At 38.4% G+C, this 24,305-nt stretch overlaps 3 protein-coding genes across 3 annotated transcripts in view; 1 reads left to right on the plus strand and 2 right to left on the minus strand.

Annotated features, from left to right (window-relative positions):
- Positions 1 to 336: 336 nt before the first annotated feature.
- On the minus strand, positions 337 to 13,411 carry pnkd (PNKD metallo-beta-lactamase domain containing). The gene is made up of 9 exons (XM_057851856.1): positions 13,180 to 13,411; positions 12,637 to 12,752; positions 12,192 to 12,304; positions 11,035 to 11,093; positions 9,513 to 9,605; positions 9,091 to 9,254; positions 4,929 to 5,015; positions 4,628 to 4,743; positions 337 to 1,692 (listed from the first exon to the last, which is right to left on the minus strand). The coding sequence occupies exons 1-9, from the start codon at positions 13,332 to 13,334 to the stop codon at positions 1,519 to 1,521; spliced, it is 1,077 nt and encodes a 358-aa protein (XP_057707839.1). The 5' UTR covers positions 13,335 to 13,411; the 3' UTR covers positions 337 to 1,518.
- A 623-nt stretch (positions 13,412 to 14,034) lies between these two features.
- Positions 14,035 to 19,381, plus strand: LOC130926734 (protein lifeguard 3-like). The gene is made up of 12 exons (XM_057851858.1): positions 14,035 to 14,145; positions 14,235 to 14,568; positions 14,643 to 14,710; positions 14,896 to 14,960; positions 15,045 to 15,098; positions 15,435 to 15,485; positions 15,550 to 15,589; positions 15,698 to 15,735; positions 15,815 to 15,902; positions 16,208 to 16,303; positions 16,419 to 16,472; positions 16,555 to 19,381. Exons 2-12 carry the CDS (start codon positions 14,316 to 14,318, stop codon positions 16,702 to 16,704), a joined length of 957 nt encoding a protein of 318 aa, XP_057707841.1. The 5' UTR covers positions 14,035 to 14,145; positions 14,235 to 14,315; the 3' UTR covers positions 16,705 to 19,381.
- dars1 (aspartyl-tRNA synthetase 1) overlaps positions 18,982 to 24,305 on the minus strand; it is a 44,345-nt gene continuing 39,021 nt past the window's right edge. Inside the window, exons 10-18 of the mRNA XM_057851849.1 lie at positions 23,663 to 23,774; positions 22,750 to 22,884; positions 21,313 to 21,460; positions 20,789 to 20,935; positions 20,660 to 20,702; positions 20,321 to 20,401; positions 20,109 to 20,220; positions 19,523 to 19,594; positions 18,982 to 19,434 (exon numbers count right to left, since the gene is read on the minus strand). Of these exons, the coding sequence (XP_057707832.1) occupies positions 19,343 to 19,434; positions 19,523 to 19,594; positions 20,109 to 20,220; positions 20,321 to 20,401; positions 20,660 to 20,702; positions 20,789 to 20,935; positions 21,313 to 21,460; positions 22,750 to 22,884; positions 23,663 to 23,774 (942 nt within the window). The 3' untranslated portion in view covers positions 18,982 to 19,342. The remainder of the gene's footprint in view (positions 19,435 to 19,522; positions 19,595 to 20,108; positions 20,221 to 20,320; positions 20,402 to 20,659; positions 20,703 to 20,788; positions 20,936 to 21,312; positions 21,461 to 22,749; positions 22,885 to 23,662; positions 23,775 to 24,305) is intronic.

The raw sequence follows: 24,305 nt of genomic DNA on the forward strand, positions 1-24,305 counted from the left end.
TATCAATATGGTTCCAAACCCACACAGAGAATAAACGCCACCCCACTATCAACTAATTTGATCAATTACGTATTCAAATGCACATAGGATTATTCCATTCAAATTAGCATATTGCTGTATAGCATATTTTAGTGTGGTTTTAGATGATTTTTTTTGTCAAATGTGACTATATTAGAAAAAGAATCAAGTAGCAAACATTACCGTCTAACATTGTGTTGTGATGTATGCAAGTTTATCTTTAGTAGAATATTTTACGTTTATTATGTGTTGAGTGGATCTGAAGGAGTTTAAAAAAAAAAAAAAAAAAGGCAGTTGTCAGGCGAGAAAGCCTTATAAAAAGACAAACAGCTCATACACAGTTGCGATGGAAAAATTTACTTGAATATTTCCTCATTAAAATATAACCTAAAGTCAAACTGTTTCCCGTGCGGTAGTGTTCTGAACTCAAACATATGCTAATAAGATGTGCAACAGCATCAAACACTCAGAATAACATTTTAGTCAACAGTCACCAGGGGACATTCTGCTTTGGTTTATAACATTTAGAACACAGAAAAGAAAAAAAAAAAGTGTTTTTGCTTTCCTATCTTCCAGGTTTGTTCCTTCCCAACTATACCTAAAGAAATAGGCTGCATTTCATTATCTGTAGTTTCAATTTATGGTAAATAAATGTGCGGATTAGCGCTTGCTTATTAAACAAGTATGTTTTTGTCACATTTAAAAAGAAAATGCAAATTTCCTACAACTTAAAGATCAGTTAAAAACAATCATTCTGTACCATATTAACTTCACAGCTCCAAGTCAAACAAGTTTTAGAATATGAACCAAGCTTATTACATTTCAGTTAGCTCACAGCAAAATGCATGAGAGACGGTGAGACGCACGGATCGTTCATCATTTTTGATGGTTTCATGAAATGTAAAATATGTTGGCAATAAACAGATGTTTTTCCAATAGGTTCTTATTAAATTGATGCAGTCATCTCAGTTTCACATGAAAAAAAGGGTTGCACAGAAACAAGCATAGAAGAGGTAAAACATGATTTTACATTTGTTCATTCCTGTGGAAAATACAGGTACAGTAATATGCATAAACTAATACTAAAACCACACTCATCTGAAATGTACCAAATGCAATATAAGAAAATATTAGAAAAAAAGACCAAAAAGATATGATATATATGATTGTTTTATGACTAAAAACCCTGTGCTGGAAATAATAGTACAGTACAATACTGTATAACCTCTTGACATCACCCCTTTTCATCAGGGTAATGTATGTGCAAAATGACATTATTAAATGTCACATCTAATATGGTAATCATAACAATATGTTCATAATACACAAAGGAAATTTGATCATTGCTAGTACTATTCTGTAATGCAAAGACATGCAAATTGATGGTACAAAAAATATGTACTTGAAATTTACATTTTACAACAAAGCTCACCATGTCTTTGTATAGTAATGGCCAACACATTATGGCTTTCATTAAATGTTTCATATTCTGAATGCTAATCATCTTTTGTTGTAGTGATCTTTACGTTTGCGTAGCTCCTCCAGCACGCGAGCTCGGAACAGAGTCCAGTCCTCGTCTGCAAACTGGTGGACTCCCAAGGCCAAATGGAGCTCTGGGCAGTGGCTGCGTAGGAAAGGATTGTACGCTTTCTCGTCTCCAATAGTTGAGGGACACTGAAAAACATGAAATCGTTGATAATTTTCTCAAAATTAGATATTAAACTTGCAGCCTGGTGGCCAGATGCAGGCTGACATGTCCTTTTGTGTGGTCCATGAAGGTAAATCCAGGCATGAAAATGGGTCAGGGGTTAAAAAGGTGAGAAGGGTGTGGAGGAAATATGTTCCAGTACACTGTACACCCCAACAAAATATTGAGCTCTGTTGACCCACACTGTGTTTCAGCAGGGCCGTGCAGAGACCGGTGGAGGGGCGGGTGCTCGTAGATCAAAAGGGGCACATGAACAAGTATTTAATACACCTTAAAACAACATAACTTCAATTTTAACCAGCTTTAGATAATAATTGGCTGTGACTGTGACATACTTTAATTGGGAGGGGGCAACAGTGAATAGAAATCAAAACTGTCATCCACACTTTCTGGCTGTGACTCAGTCAGTCTGCCTCTTTTCTTCGTTCAACCTCTGCATCAAAACTTGCTTCCTCAACTTGTTCATCTGAGAACAAACCACATAAGATGGTCACTGAGCCACCAACAGCACAGTTTTCTCAAAACTATTATTTCATTATTATCCATACTTAACAACTCTAGCACCTAATGATTAATAAAGCAATGACATAAAATCTTATAGAAAAATATCATTGTAATTGTGTTTATGATTGTATTTAATACCCGACTATCCTTGCAAACCTGTTCTTACCAGGTCTGCTATTCACCCAGCTGATGAGGTATCCACTGCCTTTAGCAGCCTCATCCAACTCCTTTTTTTATCCCTCAATCTCCTTTCCCTACGAGGCATGTCTATGTAATGAAATATAAATATTAAAAACAGACTCCCCGGTGGCTTTTAGTTTTAAAGCTTTCTTAATTTCTTTCTCTCTCAATAACGATGGAGGTAGATTTGTGTTTTTATTATTCAATCAAAAAACAAAGTTACTTCTATCAAAAACAAGGTTGCTTCAATCAAAATACAGTATATACTTTTAATCCCCAAAAAGTCACTTCAATTAAAAAAAATGTTTTTGATTGCAAAAATACATTTGAGACAAAAAAAGCATTTGAAAACTATTTTTCTTGATTGAAACAAATTTTTCCATTGAAGTAATGTTGTTTTGCGTTTGGGCCACATTTTGACTAGGACATTTGCGTCTTTATTATTCAATCAAATAAGTTGCTTCAAACAAAAATATATATATATAAAAAGAAAAACTTTGCACATGTGTCAATCACCGTTTACCAAAGCCTGAGAGGGTTTGAGTGGACTCACTATGAAGCATTTAATAAAGCCAAGCATTTTCTTACTACTTTATTCTTGTTTAAAAATAATTCGGTGGGGCAGTAACATGTTTAAAACTGATCATAATTCTTACATTTTGAAGTGCTTGAAAACCATTTATAAATGATACTTTGGTGAAAAAAGTGAAAAAACATGTCTTATATGTGTATCTTTTTTCCAATGTAAAATCTGAATAAATGCATTGAACACGCACAAAAAAAAAAAGGGGGGGGGGGGTTGGGGGCGCTACTTCGCGGTTTTCACTTATTGCGGCGGGTTCTGGTCCCCATTAACCGCGAAAAACGAGGGATCCCTGTATTTCTGAAAAGCTTTAAGAAGCAGGACTCATTCCCACCACTCGTCGGGCCGGTGTTGTGCCGACACCGGCAGTCAGCACAAATCCAAGCCGAAAATTACGCGTCGCCGGCGGACGACGGGAGCGATGTGAGGCGCCCCCTCCACCCGAGAGCATGCCGCTTAATTTGACTCAACAGTGTGTTTCTTCGTTTATATTACCGCTAAATACACAAGCTTGACGCCAATTTAACGGGAGCTATTTTTTTTCATGGGAGATTTGGCTAGCTCTGGCAGTGTTCAACGCAAGCTGCAACGAACGGCAGTAACTTTTTTATATCGCAAAATGTGAAAACGATTGAAACCATTACTCACCAAATTCCATCTGCTGGCAAATACAGGCAGGTGTGTATGCTGCGCTCTGGTCTGCCCCGGTGTGGATAAGACCTGCTTTCTGTTTTCGCAGCTTTGCAATGCAACCAAAGGCTCTCCGAGCACTCCATGTACAGTAAGGAGTGCGCGCGTTTGGAATAATGGAACTCAGCTTGGGCCGATGATTGGTTCTCGTCAGCGAATCATCTAGAAGGATTTGCTGACTGTGTTCTTAAGTGCTCAGTTTACTAACAATAAAATAATAATTAAATAAAACCTCCCGACCCCCCCCTCCTCCCAAAAAGAATTTCTCCTCGGATCTACGCAATTCACGTAGGTCGCCCTTTTTGACTTCAAAACGGCGAATTTCGCCGAAAAGTGAGAGATTTTCATGCCTGTAAATCATGTGCATTGACTTCACGTTTCTCGCAAAAATAAAATAAATTTAAAAAAATGTCTGTAGTCATCAACGAAAGATCAAGATCAAAGATCAAACTGTGTACAAGTAAGTTTTAACTTTTTAAAAAAAATAAGAACATGTAAAGGGAAATACTTTTAAATCAATAAATAGGATATTGTACTGGATATATTTTTCCCCTTTTTAATGAATTAAAAAAATATATATGTAGAATGAAAAATATACAGGAGAATATTTGCTATTAACTCTATGATTGCCATTGACGGATGTTCATTCGTTCCCAGCCCAAGTTCAAATGGATTGGACGTTTAGTAGCGACAAATTAATTTAAATTTACAGTAGTCATTTCCAGACCATTCACATTACTCTCATAAACATGCAGAACTACACAACCAACAGGCACATACTACTATCATCTACCCTTAACTGTGCAAATAGTATCGTGCAACAAGGAGATGTGACAACAACTAGCACTGACACACAGCATGAAGGTGATAAGGCCTTCCTTTCGGCATCTCTAAAATAGAAATCCCAGGGCGGCACAACGAGAGCAGGGATGTATCACTCTCACCGTGCACTGCTTCTGTCCTCGCTGCTTCAGCACCCACTGATACTTGTCTTCCCTGGCAGCATTGCGTGGCTCCACCTCAGCAGCGAACAGCAGATTGTCCATAGCATACTCGTGACCTGAGGGGTGACAATAATACAGGCAGAAAATTATGAATAATAGCACTTAAGTGTGCACTATGCACTGAAATAGACAGTAATTGCAGTCTAATTACCAGTACAGTTTTGTCATGAATACAAATTGCCTTAAATCACATCCACAACACATTAACAATGATGTGTGCATGTATCAAGGAGCTTCCTACCAGGCCAAAGAAAAGTTTCATCATTCAAGGAGCTGACAGTGTCGAGTGAAGACAGCATTGTAGTGGCACTGCCTTCAAACATCCTCCCTTCAAACAAACAAAACACACATCACATAAGTAGTTTGTTTTTGTTTTGATTATATTTTGCGGTAGTGGGTCCATGTTGGCAATGTGAGAGGGAGACTGGGAAGGACAGAGCACAGGACTTGCCAAACCTGGTGATAGAGTAGCTCAACTACATCTATCTCACCATGTTTTTGGAAGAAATACATATAAAAATGTTAGGTTGACAGGAATTTTAAAATTGTGTTTATGGGGTTTTGTTATAAGCCATTCATTAACAATACCTAATCGTAACGTCTTACAAAAAGGTAGTCTTGAAATAAATTAACAAACAAACAATGCAAATCAGTGAATTGGCAGATAATTGGGACAGGTTTGTTCACACATGTCATAAGATGTCGCCATAGTCCTTTCATCCATATCAACAGATGCAGTTAAAATCTGTCTAATTTTTATACTTTCTTTTGTAGCACTCTTTTAGCCTGCCTAGGGACTGCAGATGTTAATTAGCATTTTTGCTATAAGCCAGCATATTTACGTCATTTAGATGTGTCTAATAGATGTTCATCGATGTGCACTGTCCCTATCAAATAAATAAATAAGAGAAGCCTGGTGAGCCGCCAGGCTTTTAAGCAATGGGGGGAACCCTGCTTTACCATATTCACTTCTTTGTTTTTTATATGCTATTTTAGGCTGAAATTAAATGATGAATGTATTTTTACAGTATTATAAGTCGTACCAAAAACACACAATGATGAGCTTAAAAAAAAAAAAAAAAAAAAGTTGCACTGGAGTACCAGTCACATTTTCTAGCAGAATTTTATTTTATCAGAGACGCTCATAACCCAAGAACAAATATTTATGGTAAAATGGATAGCAACAGGCTAAATAGTCATCTGCTACCATTACATATTAACTCACTGGCTGTCATTGACAGTGACTGACAAACCAGAGTTGCATTAACAATGAACTGTTTTTACAGTGACCTCACAATAACTTTGTGATATTATCCCTTTAAAGAAAAACTTTGAAAACAAATCACCAACCTTCCATCTAGGGTTGGGCATGGAGCATCGATGGGACCCTGTTCTAACACGTCGGTTGTCCCGAAACCGTTCGAATTTTTAAATATTGATTCCATGTTTCAATGCCCTGACTGCCAAGCGGGATGAAAAATGCTGCTGAAAAACACGAAGAAGAAGCCACAACAAGTGCGCGTTTGTGCATTGCAACTTGATTGCAACCATGGACACGGTGTGGCGGCGCTCAAAAGTTTGGCTTAACTTTATGTAACGAGTACACGCAGGTCCGCATGTAAGCGGTGCATGGAAATCCTTCCCTCCGATGTCTTCATGTGGGCCGTCAGCTCGGGCTTGCCACCTGGCAGTTAGTGTTTCTGCCTGCCAAGTGAATGTGTCGTACGGCGCGCGTTCCGAGTCTTGACCTGAGCGAGGTGGGATTGGAACGTGGGTGCGGCACGGAAACACCGGTTACGTTCAGTGTTGGGCATGTTACTTTAAAAAAGTAATTAGTTATAGTTACTCACTTCTTGTTCCAAAAAGTAACTGAGTTAGTAACTGAATTACTCTATAGTAAAAGTAATTAGTTACCAGGGGAAGTAACAATTTCGGTTACTTTAAAAAGAAGTTGTTGTACGTCAAAGAATTTGAAATTTTCTGAGCAGTATGAGTCAGTTGAATAGAGATGAACAGACAGGTAGTTGTGTTACAGAACCTTGTAATATTTATTGCACCTCACCAGCAACAGATTTATCCTACACTTGAAGTGCAACAAAAATAAACAGATTTGAATTGCTTACCTCAGATGTCGACAAAAGCTTTGCCCCGGGACATAATTACACTTTACATGCACGTTCTTTCCTCTAATTTTGACCAACTTGAAATAGTGTTTCTCGTAAAGAACAAATTTTCCTCTGAATGCTCTGCCATCATATCCCTCTGCATCTGTTTTGTGTGTGTGTTTGCCGCACGCGCTGTTCCGGTTTGTGTGTGAAAACACCGGCTTTGATTGTCTTACCATGACACATGACTCTAACCCTCAATCAATCACAATCACTTTCATCGCATCTATCCAGAGGGTGCATTCAGGTAGCCTCGTCCCCCTACTCCTCCCATCACCTTCAAAGCGTCTGCCGTCCTCAAGAGGGAAGCAGCATTCTTGCTGGCTTACAGTTGGGGATGGGAACGAGGCTAGCATTCAGGTGTGGCAAACACAGAAACGTTAGCAAGCTTTGGAAAGCATTGTCTATTTGAATGAGCAGGGACAAATGCACCCCAAGTCTTGGATAACAAATAAACAGAGCAGAGCAAACTCGCTACGGCTGGTAGTTTCTTCAATTTATTCAGAGTAAGTAATGTACCGCTTTTGACCGTCAGTAACGGTAACAGCGTTGTAACGGCGGAAAAAATAATTAGTTAGATTACCCCGTTACTGAAAAAAATAACGCCGTTACATAACAGCGTTATCCCCAAACTGGTTACGTTTACAAAAAAAATTACCAGTCAGCTCAGTGCATATTTACAACACAACTTTGTCATGCAAATGTGGCCGCACGACCAATTATGCACGACCGGCTTCATGGAATACAAGTGCCAAGTGCATAGCTACCTGAGTGCGACGTAGTTTGCAGGCTGCACCGTCAGAACCAGGTAAGTAAAACAATACATTACGTCTGTCTTCTGCTGTCCCAGTGACCCGACCCCGGATTAAGCAGTAGATAGATGATGGATGGACTAGTATGAGAATATATCGTATTATTATGTCGGGCTATAGTCGATATCACATTTATATAGAACTAGATGCGAAATGACGGACTCAGCGGCGTTAGAACATGTAAAGAGAACTATATGCGAAATGAGACTCGCTGGCGTTAAGTAAACAGCCGCCATTTTAAAGCAGTAAAAGCCTCTGTTAAAATCAACAGTATTAAAAGGATTGTTTTGGAATCTGTTGTGTTGCTTATTTGGAAAGAAGCAGCTATATGAAGTATTTAATTACTTTTTTAATGAACTCGTATCAGCGAAAACATAGCATCACATCACAAAGCATCCTAGCCAGACGCTCTCATCTCTTCTTCTCTGCATTATACGTGCACACTCCCACAGAGCCACTCACTGGCCTTACCGGTATCGTCACAACATAAACATTGCATGTGTTTGTAAACACAACAGAATCAGTTTCACAAATAAGGCAACCTTATTATTTTGCCTCATCTACATCAAGTTCTAATCAATCGAATAATTTATACTAATGCTTCGTCGTAGCTCCCAGCTAAGGTACATGTATGGCAAAAGAATAAAAGTAAATGTTTTCTCCGTGAACTTTGGAAAATTATACATTTTCTGAAAGTGCACTACTGTGAGAGAAACTTCATCACATTCGAGTTCAAAGACTGATATTTATATACAAGTTAAAAATAACTCTGTGAGAAGCTCATATAATTCATACATTTCATATTAATTGTATTCATAATAATAATAAATAATAATAATACATTTTAAATTCATTACTTTAAAAAAAAATCGAGAAGACATTAATATTAACTAATGCATTTTTAAACTATAGATTTTTTGACCCTGCCTTTTTTTTTTTTTTTTTTTTCTGGACACTGCTTCCTAAAAGAATCGGAATCGAGAATCATTCAGAACCGGAATCGAAACATGAAACCGGAATCGGAACCAATTTCAAACGATGCACAACCCTATTTCCAACTATCGGAAGGACTCTGTTGTCTTTTCCTTAATTCCACATTTGCTGCCATTGACGGCGATAGATGTCCAATCCATTTAGACTGAAAGTTGGAAAGACCATGATCCATGACGATCTGTTACTTATTGGCTACTTTGATTGCTGTCAGCCCTCAGAGTCAAAATGGAATGGACATCTAACCCTATCAATGACACTGAAACATGATCATTCAATGTGTGCCAAGCAGGTTCAAAAATATTCTATCACTGTCAATGGCAGTCAATGAGTTAAATTATTCTGATAACATTGGATATTCCCAATTGATTTCTACAAGTTCTGGTGCGTTCGTCTGTATCACTGCAAAGCTTTAAGCCATTCCAGCCGTACTTACCGCATCCTGAGAGGAACACCAGGTCACCAGAGAAAAGACTTGAAGGGGCACCCAATGGCCGCCCATCCAGCTGGTAAATCATGTGGCCCACTGTGTGTCCTGGCGTAAAGAGGGCCTTAAAGTGCAAAGCCCCAACCATTACAGAGTCCTCATGTGACAGAGGGCTATAAAACACACATAGAATAATTACACAAACACTTGGCACTTCAGATAAGGGAGTGGAAATATATGTGATTATTCACCGCAAGCACAGAAAAGCTAAAAACGATAGACCTACCTATTCATAGGAGAAAAACATGACATTGTCTATCTTATCAAAAAACTTGCACTCAATTGCAGTTAATCTGACCAAAATAATTAATTGCAAAGTCAGTGTTGCTTTGTTCAATAAATGGGTGCTATATTGAAGAAGCTGGACTTACTCCGTCAGACCAGGAATTTTATCAGCTGCATTTCCATAAACTCTACATGAGCTATGAAGCCTTTTCAGCAATTTGTTTCCCCCACTGTGATCCCTGCAGATTACACAGACAGCGGCAAGTGAATGTGGTGATTTGACTCGACAATTCCCTTTAACCTGTCTGCTTGATTTGTGGAGAGCAAGGATATTTGGTCAAACTTAATATATTCGAAGTGCTCGGGATGGTAAACCTATAAAGCTTAATAGAATATTGTATACACAACATGGGCATACATATTCATATTAAACAAGTATTAACTAGAATTAATCATTCATTTGGGGAAAAATTATTTTGTAGAGCGCTTTTTAAATTTGCAGTGGCTGCCATTTATTCACTTAGAATTATGGCTGTCAAATTTATCGCGTTAACGGGCGGTAGTTAATTTTTTAAAATTAAAATATTTGACGCAATTAACACATGCACAGAATGACCCGCTCACACATTGCCCCAAACAGATTAAAATGACGCCGTTTATGTACATTGAGACTGAAGAGAATGCCACCGGCCGCTTGGGGGCAGCGTCGTTCCATACTAATGTTATTCCTTCTAATAGTGGGAGAATTAGCAGTTGTGAGACGTTTATGCTGTTGCATTGTGCTATTTGTGCTCCACACATATTTCTGTAAATTTACTTTCTTTTAGTGGCAATGATGTGTCTCTTTTTGTATTTTGGCTAAGATATGTACGGAGATATACTGTATATGTTATAAAGGCGAGTGGACACAGGCGTTCTTTGGACCGCGCCGTTTATTGGCATAAGCTTCGGCAACTCCTTCACAACAAACCTAAGTATCATTTAGTGAAAGCACAACAAAAATAATATTCCTATCTCTCAAAAAAAATAATGTTCACAAAAAGAAACGCTCTTCAGTCTGTAGTAATGAGGCCCTATTCTCACACAGTTAAACAACAATGCAAAGTGAATTGGCAATAGTTCCCATTCAAAATAGCTATGCAAAATACATATGAAACTTACTCAGACTTTGGTCACTCTATTCTTATTATTGTTATATTTATTCTTATTATTATTATATTAACTCTACTTTTGATTGAAATTTTTACAAATTTTATTAAAACAAAAACATTAAGAGGGGTTTTAATATAAAATTACTATAACTTGTAACTATAACATTTAACACCATTAACACCATTATCTTTTAAGAACTACAAGTCTTTCTATCTGTGGATCCCTTTAACAGAAAGAATGTTAATAATAATAATGCCATTTGTGGATTTATTGTTATAATGAACAAATACAGTACTTATGTACAGTATGTTGTATGTATACATCCGTCTTCCATTCCAACAATAATTTACAGAAAAATATGGCATATTTTAGAGATGGTTTGAATTGCGATTAATTACGATTAATTAATTTTTAAGCTGTGATTAACTCGATTAAAAATTTTAATCGTTTGACAGCCCTACTTAGAATATACCGATAATAGAAACAATACAATGCAAAAAGCAACAGAAGCCTTACCAGTGCTTGTGTGTACAGAGAATAGCTTCTAGTATCACTCCTTCCTCCTTGAGGACTTCCTAAAAAAAAAAAAAGGGAAAAATGTTCCAAAAAATTTCACTGTACAGTGAAGTATTTGCTGATTGATTACCACAGTAAAATATAGTGAACAATGCATCTGTCTATTTTCCATAATTCTTCTCAAACTTTGGTTGCCAGTCAGTCACAAGGCACAGTTTCCCTCTGTGCTTTGTAAGCCTGTCGGGCTGATTTCTCTACTTCGCTTCGCTTTCCTGGCTAAAACAGTACTACAAAACGAAGTAATAAAAGTATACATAATTTAACTGGGTATGGTGATATGGCTGAACGCGTAATGGTGTCATCTTATGGCCGATATGTGAACAAACCTGTCCCAGTGCTCCGTCATGGCAAAGAATTGCATTGTATTCTTGTTTGTTAGTTTCAATACGGCAACGCAACGCTCCCATTGGTGAAGAAAAGTGAACTTGACTCCTTTGCTGATTTACTGAAGCGACCTTCCGCTGCCTATCTTTGCAAGCACTACAGTATTAATTATTATCTTATGTATTATCATCTACTTACACTGTGAAAAGAAGGGAATTTAACTAGTTTTATGGAGGTGTGTTTTTGCAGAGTAGCTGCTCAGGACACAGAGAATATGAATCTTGAGTGTCCCGAGTGTGGGAGTTTGATATGCTGTACTGCCATTGTGGTTGTTCATTTTCTTTATTAGCTTAACCCCGCCATAACTGGACCTCACATATAATATAGTACACATCTCATGAACAACAAGATGTCGGTCTTTTCATTTTCAGTGGGCCAAATAAATCATATTAAAAGTAAACTAATGAATATTGCTGCTGTAATTTAATTCTTTTAATAAGCCATGTAACTTGCTATGACCCAAGGTTTTGAACAGGTACGACACTGGTGTGTGGCCACCGTGTATACATCTGATGTTGTGGTCCGCAGCATGCTCAGGGAGCTTGTGTGTCTGCTCAGACACATGAAAAATTTGAGGGAACATTGCCCCCAAATAAACATGGTAGGCTGGCGGCCTGTGGACTTCTATAGGAGCAGGCTTTGCAAGTTTCCTGGGAGGAAACCCAATTGATGCTTCTTCCTGCACAGTAGTGCAAAACTAAGAAAGCAGTCACCTGAACAGTTTGAGGGTCTGCTGGGTCTACAACCGCTGCAACGCTGGAGGTGGTATCAATTATGAGATAGCTGTAGTTGTCTGACAGGACAGGGATGGGAATGATTTTCATCCCTGTATGAGGCAAAAAGACAAAAACGCACGTATGAAAAACTTCATGTTGAATCGGCTGAATAGTCCAGCCACATAATTTCGTTCTGTTGCACTTAAAAGGGGGCAGGTGCGCTGGTTTAGTTTGAGAGGCAGGTTACATTCATACATACAATCATTCACGGTCGCATACACATCAATGGTCATTTTCAAGTCTTTAACGAACCTTACATGCATATTTTAGCCAGTGGGGGGAAGCCAAACTATCCGGAGAGCATGCAAACCCTACCCAAAACCTGCTGCCATTGACAGTCTTAACCTAAATAAAACACGTAGGTGTATAGACCGTGTCATACCACTCAATTGCATAGGCAAAACTGTGGAATGTCCAGTTGGGTAGCGTTCCCGAGCTTTCCTCATTTGCCTCTTGTAAAACATGTAGCCAAGCCTGGTCTTGGTGTACAGTGTGTACCTTGGGAATAAACCAGAAGAAGAAAATTATTTTAAAAACTGGATGCAAAGGAGAAAGATTTTACTGTAAATGTTGGAATATAAAAAGGTAATACATAAACTATGCTAGAGTTAGAGAGTTCTCACTATTTTTTCAACTAATTGCTCATTACTCAGGACAACTACCACAACTACAGCATCAATAATACAACTAGTATATTCAATCAGCTCTGTAGGTACTGATAATAAATTGGCTAAACAATACAATAAATACAACACCTGTAAAGAATCTGCTGCAACAAATTTTAAACAAATAAAATTATGACTGTGATGTTGTTTACTGGCCTCGGAGCTAACTAATACTAGATGCTACTACGCTAAAGCGAATCTACCTGACAACCACAAAACACTACAGTACATGATCCTGGCTGAAGTAAGATTCAACTTACGCCATACGGAATAACGGCTTCTCTGTGCGAGCCATTATCTTGTTAAATATTTTCTTCCAAAGTAGTTTCACGGCGCGTCTGAAGCGGACTAATAGACATAGCGAGAGAAATGATGCGGTGACAGATATCAGAGGAAACCAGCCAGGAAGCGCCATCACGCCTCGGCCCGGAAGAACATGATGACGTCAAAGCAATGCGCCAAAAGTAAATAAAATGAGAAGCGTTTTTAGGGAGAAAAAAAAATTAATATCCCTTTTACTAAACAGTATTAATTTCCTTACATTTGCATGTATACTATTTTACTGTCTCAATTTTAAGAGACGAGTTTTTAATCTTTTTAAATCTCTTACCTCAACAGACTTTGATAGACGAACCACTTACACTACCAAAACTATGAAAACCTATCAATTATAACGGCTTTAATGTTATTTCATAAATGAGCATAAAATAATATGGCCTCCTCCATCATTCCAAAAATTTGTAAAAAATTAAAGACTGAGATCTTTAGTAGACCTTTTTCTATTTGAACACATTTCCACATTAATATACCGTTACAATATAACTTGAATGTAACTTACATTTGGGTTTTTAAGTTGTTCAGCTCTATATACAGTATATGAAAACAAAAGTGTTTTATGCAATCTTGCAAGAATGGCTTGAGGTTCTTCAGAAGCACTTATACTGGCATTCTCCTGAGAGAATGTCAGATCTCTTTTACCTTTATGACATTAGTATTATTAGATACATAGAGCATCGAGAGAATGAGATGTTATTATTCTGCACAATAACAAATTTACCTTGACACCATTTTTTTCTCTAAAAGAATTACAATGTCCCTGTGCAACAGGAGCATCCGGCAAATGACACAGTGTTGACAAGACTAGTGTAAGTTACAAAGCACATATCCAATGACAGTGGGCACAAGTGAGGTGCACATTAGGGAGAGGAGCGTACAGGACGAAGCAGGTATGGAACTTAACATTACGCTTTATATTTGCTTATCACAAACTTGTGGGACACACCATATATTTTGATTTTTCTCTATCTTTTCACAGTCTAGGTAACAAAAAGTGGTTCATCTTTGCAGTTTTACAAGCAAACCAGTAAGACTGATGGTCTGTGGTCTTTAACGAACCATGACGTCTAAAGTAGATAGTCCTCCAACCTATGAAGATGCACTGCAACATCCCAAGTTTGAGCCCAACCAACCTCAGCATGGGTCAGCTGAGCCGCTGCCTCCATCCTACAGTGCTGGTCCTGGCATGTACTCCAGCAGCCCTCCAAGTTACTGGGCACAGGCTGGCATGTGGTCAGCGCCTGACCTCTCTCTATCTGGAATGCCCACCACAATAAATACTCTGTCTGCCGGGGTGCCAGCAACAAACCCAAGTCAGGATGAAATGTTTCTATGGTGCATGTTTTGTTTCTCCTGCTAAAAATGTTTTCAACTCCTAAATTTGCAGGAGAAATGGAGAGTTTTCTGAACTCGCAGTGGGAGAGTACATCCGTTCGACATGCTTTCATCAGAAAGGTAATGCTGTACACATTTGTAGGCTTTTTTTTTTTTTTTTTTTTTTTTTGTCGTCGAAAATGCGACATTCAATAAATGGACTGCAACTGATACGCTAGCTTCTACAGTAACTGTCTAACATGGCATTATTGTTTGCAGCAGGCCTTCAGTAACAGTTTTAAAGGTTTTGTGTGCTTGCTTGGCAGGTGTATTTAATTTTAGCTGCTCAGCTCACTGTCACCTTTTCGGTTGTGGCAGTCTTTACATTTGTGTAAGTGCTGACAGATACATGCTTGAAGGCCCTGCTGGGGTGTGTTCTCCTTTCTTACTGATCTCTGTATTTGCACTTCTACAGTGATCCAGTGAAGATGTTTGTTATCAGGTATCCTGGAATCTATTGGGCATCCCTGTGAGTTAACCAAGTTATTGCACAAATTTTAATCCTTTTGAACTGGGAGGGTTGGCAGTGATTGATAATGTTTCAGGGCCATTGACAGTGCTCGACATCCAAGACATTTTAACTTGAAGAGAATGGTAGCTACAGTGTAAAGTACCTGTCGGTAGCATACAGTATACCGCATTGTAAAAATTGCAAAAGACATAGTCCATGAAGGTCTGTTACTCAATAGCAGAGGTCATTAAATGCAAAGTTGGGCAATAAAAAGGCATTAAAACCAGAGTTCAGAAGATTCAGAGATTCTACATTCAATGCAAAATAACATCTTTAGTGTTTTTGTCTTTATAGTGTGGTTTATTTCATGGTTTACTGCATTCTCCTCTGCTGTAAAGAGCCAAGGTACCATAGCCCTTAAAGGTTAAAATTGGTGAGTTTTATAATATATTCATTACAATGTGTGTAGGAGGCGTTTTCCATGGAATCTGGTGCTGCTGGGAGTATTTGTGAGTACTGGTGATTATGCCTCAAATCCATGTACCAGTATTTTGTTGTATGGCAGAACAAATTGTAAAAATGTAAAGTGATTCATCTGTATGAATTTTCTTTTGCAGACTGTTGCCCTGTCTTACATGTCTGGAACAATTTCAAGGTTTGCTTGAGACATTTTAACTCCTACATTTTTTATTATCTATGTTTTGTTTGTACTAACCCGATTCTTCTTTTTGCAGCTATTATGAAACAAAAGCGGTCTTTCTGGCCATGGGAATAACAGCTGTAGTTTGTATAACTGTCACAGTCTTCTGCTTTCAAACCAAGGTAGATGAAGTTAAATAAAATGTCCGTGTGTGGCTCAGCAGTGTTGTTGTCAGTGTAAAAGAACGCCTTTGTCTCGCATTACAACTGTGAAGCGTGTTTCTTTTAAATATTCATGAGATTTTTGGGAAAGATGTGAATCCATCTTTCTGTCTGATGTAACTGAGATGAAAAAAAATGTCACATCTTTGCTGTAGAGCACTCCGTACCCACTCTCAGAAAGGTTTATACCTCATTATAATCGAAATTCTGGTGCGCTGTCAAGCAGTTCACTTTTATGCTTCTGTTCGAATTGCTTCTCATCCCAGGTTGACTTCACTTCCTGCGGGGGATTTCTCAGTATTGCCGCCATTCTGCTCGCCATCATCGGGGCAGTAACAGCCATCGTGCTCTTCTTCCACTACGTAAGGGTTTCTTTTACAGATGTTTCAGTCGACTCATGTTTCTCGAAGAAATCAGCAGCTCAGCAGGGTGCATCCGCGTGACCAATTAACCATTTAGAAGCTCTTTTCTTAACAGGTGCCTTGGCTTCATATGCTTTATGCTGCCATTGGAGCCATTATTTACACATTGGTGAGTTCCAAGTTTCCCTTTAAAGTGAAAATGACCACGTATTCTGTGAAACACACAAAAAAAGATTTATTTCCTCTGCTAGTTTTTAGTATACAACACACAACTTCTCATCGGAAACCGGGAGTTGGCGATAAGCCCAGAAGAGTATGTTTATGGAGCTCTGTCTCTCTACATTGACATTGTTCACATCTTCCTCTTCATCCTCCAAATCAGTGGTTCTGCAACCGAATAAGGTCTTGAAGAACACGCAACAGGTCTCCATGGAGGCTTGACCATACATTACTGTTAACTAGTAATAATCCATGTACCTTGTGGTCATTCGTTTTTTTATTTTCTCCTCATTTCAGAAAAATAGGAAATTTCCATTCTTCTTTTGCTACTTATTTTGCGGTTGAAATGGGGCCTTGTGTCCCATGGCGCTAATATTGACAAATACTGTTTAGCATTTTATTAACTAGTGCAAAGATTTCAAAACCTACAGACTTGGAAACCCAACACGCCGTACCTTGTTGATCACATGACCATTAAAATAACAAAGGTGGAGGTTTGCAGATTTTTTCAGATGTTTTAACATGTTTCGAAATTACCACTAACTAATATTACAGGGTCCCTACAGAGTTCCAGATAAATTTAAGACTCTTAGACGTAGTTAAGACCATTTTTTAAAAACCTACTACCTTTTTCACAGCCATATCGACCAAGAAAAACAATCTGTGAATTTGTGTTAATTTATTGCTCAAAAGTGGAAATGTGGAATGTGTGCAGGATGTAAGAATGCAGCATACTGAAACTGAATAGGCTACTCACACGACACTACTACAGTGCAGGCACAGACCACAGACAACAGGCCAAGTAGAGGTGTTTTCTTTCGCATTAGTATTTAGCGTGGCGATCGTCATCTTAAACTCTTGGGCAACCAAAACACCTTTGCGTTCATGGTTGTTGTGGACCCAAACGATGTGCGTAGATCCACTCTCGCAGATCCACTAGCGATCGTAGCTGGGCTGGGATGCAGGGGGGGCTGCAGCACTAGCAGCTAGCTGGCTAGTGTTAGCAACTGTCGGTCGCTTCCATTAGAAGCTAAAGCCAGCCAGCAAGCTGGGGTCTCTTCAGGCTCATTAGCAGCTGGCTGGCTTAAACAAGGCAGATTGAAAAACGCCGGCAATGGAGGGAGTTTGTTTCTTTCCTCTCATGGAGGTTATGGGCTTGGACAATTTAGCATGGGACTATAGCGCCTTCATGCCCATTGTACCAAGCTGAATTTGTTTTTGCATACGATGCAAAAAGCTTCAAACAACCTGCTATCCACTGGTTTGAGCCAAAGGCGAAAGGATTGTTTACTCAACCAAGCTTTGTTGAATTTTCATTTCCCCATCTCTCTAATATGAAATGAATGGCTAGGTGTGAAAAAAATGGCGTCTGTATAGCGTAGAGCATGACATTTTGTTGGGACTCCTGTCGTGAAACAGGATTCAGGATTTGGGACAGGGCGTGAATGAAAGTCAACGGGAGCGACATCCATCTGTAGAATAATAGTGATCTATTTCAGCTGGTCGCACAGCAAATTAAAGAAGTAGGCATATTTGTAGCCATCTTTCAGTGACCCAACGCTGTTTTGACTTGGATTAGCAAGTCAAAAGAACTCCACAATATCCCATAATCCATCAGTGCTTGCAATCAACGATTTTGACCCGTAGCTGCGTTGGGTTCTCAATGATTGGCTCCTCCACCCTATTTATTTATTTAGGCTATGTTATTTACCGTAATCAAAATAACAAATGACACTGTTGAGGAGAAATGAGACGCGGAGAAGTTAAACATCATACATTTTAAGCTCCATATATGAAAATTCAATACTTTTTCCAAGACTTTTTAAGGTATTTTTTCCCAATTCATAAATTCAATGATGTCAAGACTTTTTAAGACCCCGCGGGAACCCCCACTCCGGCCGCAGAGTAAGTAGCAGTCTTCTGGGTCATGCAAAATGAACTTGAAGAAAACAAATGAAAGTCATATTTAATTTCCCGATTTGTGTTAAAATAACACAAAATGGAACATCATACAGTATAAAAGCTATTTTCCATTTTTCAATAACCAATTATGAATCGAGAAACAGAAGACTATTTATTCCCCTTTTTTGTTGAGACATATAATACAAAAAATGTTTCCATCATTCTTTTACCAAAATTAGAAGACAAAACAAATGACTGAAAGATACAGAGCCCAATAACTCTTGTATTTTTCATTGCCAGCCGTGAATGTTTTAATGTCGTATTGTTGTTTTGCTGCCAACACTTTAGCACTTTGGATTGTTGCAGTCATATAAAAAAAGACAGCTGACACTTCTTAAAAGAAATACAAATTGTCTTTCAATATGATTTCTATCAATGTAATCATAAGAGAAAATAATGGACACAAAGACAAAAGCTTTGTGATTTGAAAAATATTTTTATAAGTCACAATTTGTTCTTTTGATTTGATTACCAAAAAAAACAACAACAAAAAACACTCATTTTGTTACAGATTTACTGTAGGAGACAACGATGGTTAGTTGGAGGTAGTTAGGACTTGGGCCAGACTTCTTTACTAAGAAGAGATGCTGACCAGTTGACTATTGCATCTTTCCAACCTAACATGAGTGCACGCCTCCTCTCTTTCCACTGTTATTTGTTAAGACATCTGTTCATAACAATCAATAAAGTTCCCTACTGTTGCACCGACTTCGATCTCGCATAGTACAAATTAATCCAAGTATCATGTTAGTGTCCTAAAGAGTGACACTAACCCATTAAACCAGCATTGTGTATTAGTAGTTTCCCATCACCGTTATGTGACTTGCCATCTGTTAAGAAAAAGATTGCTTGACATTTTCAAGGTGTCAGGCGTTTGGGGTCGCGGGGGAACATGGAGGTCTGGCGTACGTTGTGGAGCCCCAGGTACAACATGCAGACTCTCTCCAGGCCTGCAAAGGATCATAGTTCACCAAGTTACAAGATCAAAATAGATTTAGATGGAAAAAAAAAAAAACTTTAATGTACAGTATTTCTTACCAATGCCTCCACCGCCATGTGGGGGAGCACCATAACGGAAGGAGTCTATGTAAGCCTTGATCTTCTCCAGATCTGTGATGTTTAACACACACAGAAAAAAAGGTTGAATATTTACAAACCTTTTATGTACATTTACAAAACGGTTTAGGTTCGTTCACTTGTATTTTTTGTTGTCACCAGCAGAGGGAGACAAATCTTAAAAGCAATTCATGTCCGATAAACAGAAGTACTGCGCTGGAAATTGTTGCTCAGGGGTAGATAATGTGCAGATGAGGTTTTAAAAAAATAAAAATAATAATAATTAAACTGTGTCTAGAAAAGATGAAATTTATTATTACTTTGAAAAAACGGTATGTGTCATTTTGTTATTGTATTATTTATTTAGAATTTAACAAATTCACTCATCACTGGAAAAAACATTTGTGTTGTAATTATTTTTTAAATTTTCTTCAATACATAAGTCAGTTAATACAAAAATAATTTATTTCTCCAATTTGAGAGGAAAATCCTATCTTAATATTACATGACGCTTGACCATGTAAATATCCAGTGGCTCACAACTATTTTGTCCGCCTAACATTCTTACCAATCTGGTGATGCATGGCCCGTTCAGTCAGCAGCTGAGGATCGTGGATTCTCTGAGCTCCCGATAAAATTTCCTCTCCACGCATGAACATGTCATAGGAGTTGGAATTTTTCTGTATTCAAAACAATACAATTTTTTTTTTAAATGCTTTGCATTTCTCACAGTGAAGCAAGGAACAGTTTGTCTTTGTTTTGCATCAGTAAACCACCTACTGGGTTGTTGGGATCAGGCATGGTGTAGAAAGGTCTCACAGCCAGTGGATACTTGTCCAGAACATAGAAATCGGTATCATACTGCAAGAGGGGAAAATACAGTATTAACTCATTAGCAGGCATTGACAGTGACGAGACGTCCAGTCCGTTTAAACTAGGAGGGTTGGCATCGAATAAGGATTGGATGACATCTAGTAACAAATTCTCAGCAAAAGAATGAAAAGAGCCGCATAATTGGACGTCTATCATCATCAATGGCACGGAAAGAGTTCATTGGTAAAATTACAACATGATATGGCATGGACATGAGAACATACTGAACACTGAATTTGGACCTACCTTTTGTTTGACAAGGCGGCCAAGCAGCTTTTCATTTGGCGTGCTACAAAAACATGTATCCATCAGTAACTTGTTCATTACTTCGTAGTAATGACATTCATGCTTTGATCTAGGTTTATCACTCCTAACCTCAGATCTTCCTCATCACCCATCTCCACACCAGCCTCACGCAGCATGGCCAAAGCCTCTTTGTACTCCAGTCTCAGAGTAGGCTCCAAAAACTTGAAAGGCTCGCTGGGGAACTGCTTGTTTACAGTCTGGATCTCAGTTTGGAAGCTGATACAGACAGATAGAAGTTAGTGCAATCTAGTGAATGTTCTAACCCTGTATTATTAGTTCATCCTGACAAAGCAGAGAAGCTCATTATATCTGTCTGTCTGCTGAATTCCACCGCTAGGAGGGGCTAAAACCACACAGAACAATCTCATTGAATGTCGAGTTGCTTTTCACAAAACTGACAAATGCCTCACAGCACATAATCTTAACTGGAAATACTTTTTCAGAAAATACAATATCTGGCCTTTTTATACAAGGAGTCTGTCAAGATTGATCTTTAGTTACGGAACCAAAACTTACGAGGTACGTCAGCGTTCACAGAGAAGTCTCAATTCATTTGAAAAATCATCTCAACAGTAAGAAAGTATAGTACTTACTTGTCCCTCAGTCCTTTAAAGATCTGGACCATCGTGTCAGTGATTGAGTCAATGACCTCATGGTAATGGTAATTGAAAGCCATTTCAATATCCAGGCCCACGAACTCAGTGAGATGACGATGAGTGTTGGAGTCCTCAGCTCTGAAAACTGACAAGATCGACACCAATTGGTTACCAAGAATAAAATGAATAAACCAAAAAATCACTGTATTCAACAAGATTAGGAATTCAATTCATGTGTAATTGTGAATGTGGAGCACAAAGTTAAGGATTTCATTTTTTGATTGACAGCTACCTTTATGATGACTGACACTGCTGTGACCAAAACATAGGAATAATTAGCTGCCAAATATAATTAGCTACTAATTGCCGTCGGTCATACAGAGAACGGTTCATGATTTATGCACATCATGTAGGTGTGAGATTATTTAAAAAGCTGCGTCAGTAAACGCCTTCCCATCCACAACATTTTTCCAAATGTGTGTGCCTCCAGGTTAAATGAAAAAACCGTTAACTGCAACACAAATGGAAGTTTGCCAATGACAAGGCACATGAGAGTGCACTGTTCAACTTCTTTGTATTTCAACCTGCCTGCAACTGGTGATCTGACCCCTGAATAACAAGTCAAACAACCATCAAATCTGTTCCTCACAGCCTGAGACCTATAGTCTCCTCCTTACTTGAAATTGTCCCTCAGTGGACTACACTACAGAATTCCACAGCCATAGTACTGATCCCGAATGGTCCCATTGTAACTACGGCAACCAAGGTGAAGTACATTTAAGCCTTAGATTCTGTGATGACCTGCAGTTCTTTGATTTCCCTTGTGAGCAGAAAAAAAAACAAACCAATCCCGGTAGTGGAATACAGTGTCTGCCTACAACTGCTATCAACAGCAAATTCATGGGATGGATTGAATTGAGACATCTGGCATTAAATGATCATGTTTCAGTGCCACTGACATCCAATACGTTTTGACTGGAAGGGATGGCAGCGATCAAGGTTGCCAATGAGTAACATTACGTCATGGACCAAGGTCTTTAAAACTTTTACAGTCCCGTACATGTTAGCAATCAGTGCAGCTAATAAGTAACAATTCATCTGGGAATATGGTCAACTTTTACAGCGTGGTACATTTTAGCCACGGACTAATCATAATGTATCTAACTCATTTTGACTAGGTGAGAATGGCAGCGAATGATTAATTAGTTCATTTATTAAAAAGAACCTTAAATCTGTTTTAGTAGTAGGGATGTTGTTAGTTCTATTTCCTTAATTTCAGTGTTATAATTGGTAATATGCCAACTTTACCATGTGGTCAATGTAAATACAGTTTATTTTTTCAGCAGATCTGGTTCATATATCACAATCAATCACAGCTAATGAGTTGATATAGTGTGGTGCATCACACTTAAATTTCGGGAACGTTTTTTTTACCTGGACCCACACAGAAGACCTTGTCAAAGTCAGCACAGATGCACATCTGTTTGTACAGCTGAGGAGACTGTGCCAGGTAGGCGCTGGTTTTAAAGTACGACACAGTGAAGACATTGGCTCCACCTTCACTGGCAGCTGGAGTCGGGCAAAAAAAAAAAAAAAATGTTTTGGTCATAGGTAACTTAACCTGCACCTTTAGCTCTACTGTAAAGCATGGCAAACACTTTTTGGAAAACTGACAGCTGTATTTGATACAGACATGTTTTTCTGACATTTATAAATCAACAATAGTAGGGAGAGGGCCCACATAATTTCGCAAAAAGTTGCGTGTGTCATAGGTGTTGGCAAACAGGAAAGTGTGGTTTTTGCAAGTACATTGTGCGGATTTACAGTTACCGCTCTAAAAAAAGGCGCCACGTTTGAATTCTGAGGCTTCAAGTTAAGTCATTTTTATTGGCTCTTGAGGAAAAAAGAAGTGAAAGTGTTGTGTAAATGCGCGCGTTGTGGGTGTGTGTGTTGGGGGTGGGGGCTGGATGGGGTGTCACAATTTTCAATTCTTTATGGTGAATTAAGGATTTTAAACAGCATACAATCTAATTTCAATTAAAGTTAGAACCATCCATAAATCAGCTATAGTCAGAAAAGGAATAAGGCAAATATTTTACTTCTCAGTATTTACAGTGTATTAAATAAGTGTGCAAAAATAACATTTTAATACTATTACTTTATTTTTAAACTTTTTCCAAAAATGTTGAATATAGAATGCCAAGCAATCTAACACTTTCAAGTTAATGACTTGCATTTTTCATGTGGGTAGTCCAAAAAAAAAAAAAATAATAATAATAAAGTGTACTTGGATGAAAACATTTCCAAATTCGAGAATCAAAGGAATAAGCTGAGTGTTTGTGTGTACCTGATATGATTTTAGGTGTCTGAATCTCCACAAAGCCCTTTTTAGTGAGGGTGTCTCTGAAAAGTTGGCACACTCCTGACTGCAGGCGAAAGATGGCCTGGCTGGTGGTTGTCTTTGAGAAGTCCAAGCAAACATTATTAAAAAAAAAATCGGTTAAATTTGCGACAAATACAGCAAAACTTCAGACACATAAAACCTGTAATGATGAGGATGAATAGTAAAACCAAAGCATGGAAGTAAACAATCGCATTAAAGTAAAACACATATGTACCGGTAAAGTAAAATCCCCCAAACCACGACAGTTTGACCAAGCCTGTCAAAACTAACTGAACACTGCCTTAAAACTACTCATTTACATACAGGAACAAACTGCTTTTCTGGTTTACGGCTCGAGGTATTAACCCAGCTCTTATATGAAGGACCATAGCCTTTAAGTGGGTGGTCTACTTGTCAAGTTTATTTGTCTAGCCGTTCATCACAAAATAAAAAAAACATAGGGGTGGGCGCCAGTGGGCTCCTCTACCGGACTATACAAGTTTTCTAGGAAAACCCAGTGATAGACATCTAAGGCATTTTAACTGCCACGACTGTCATTGAATTATCATATGATAGACGTCCAATTAATTTGGCATTGTTCGAGCGC

Source organism: Corythoichthys intestinalis, chromosome 12 (genome assembly GCF_030265065.1).
Source record: "Corythoichthys intestinalis isolate RoL2023-P3 chromosome 12, ASM3026506v1, whole genome shotgun sequence".
Taxonomy (NCBI): Eukaryota; Metazoa; Chordata; class Actinopteri; order Syngnathiformes; family Syngnathidae; genus Corythoichthys; species Corythoichthys intestinalis.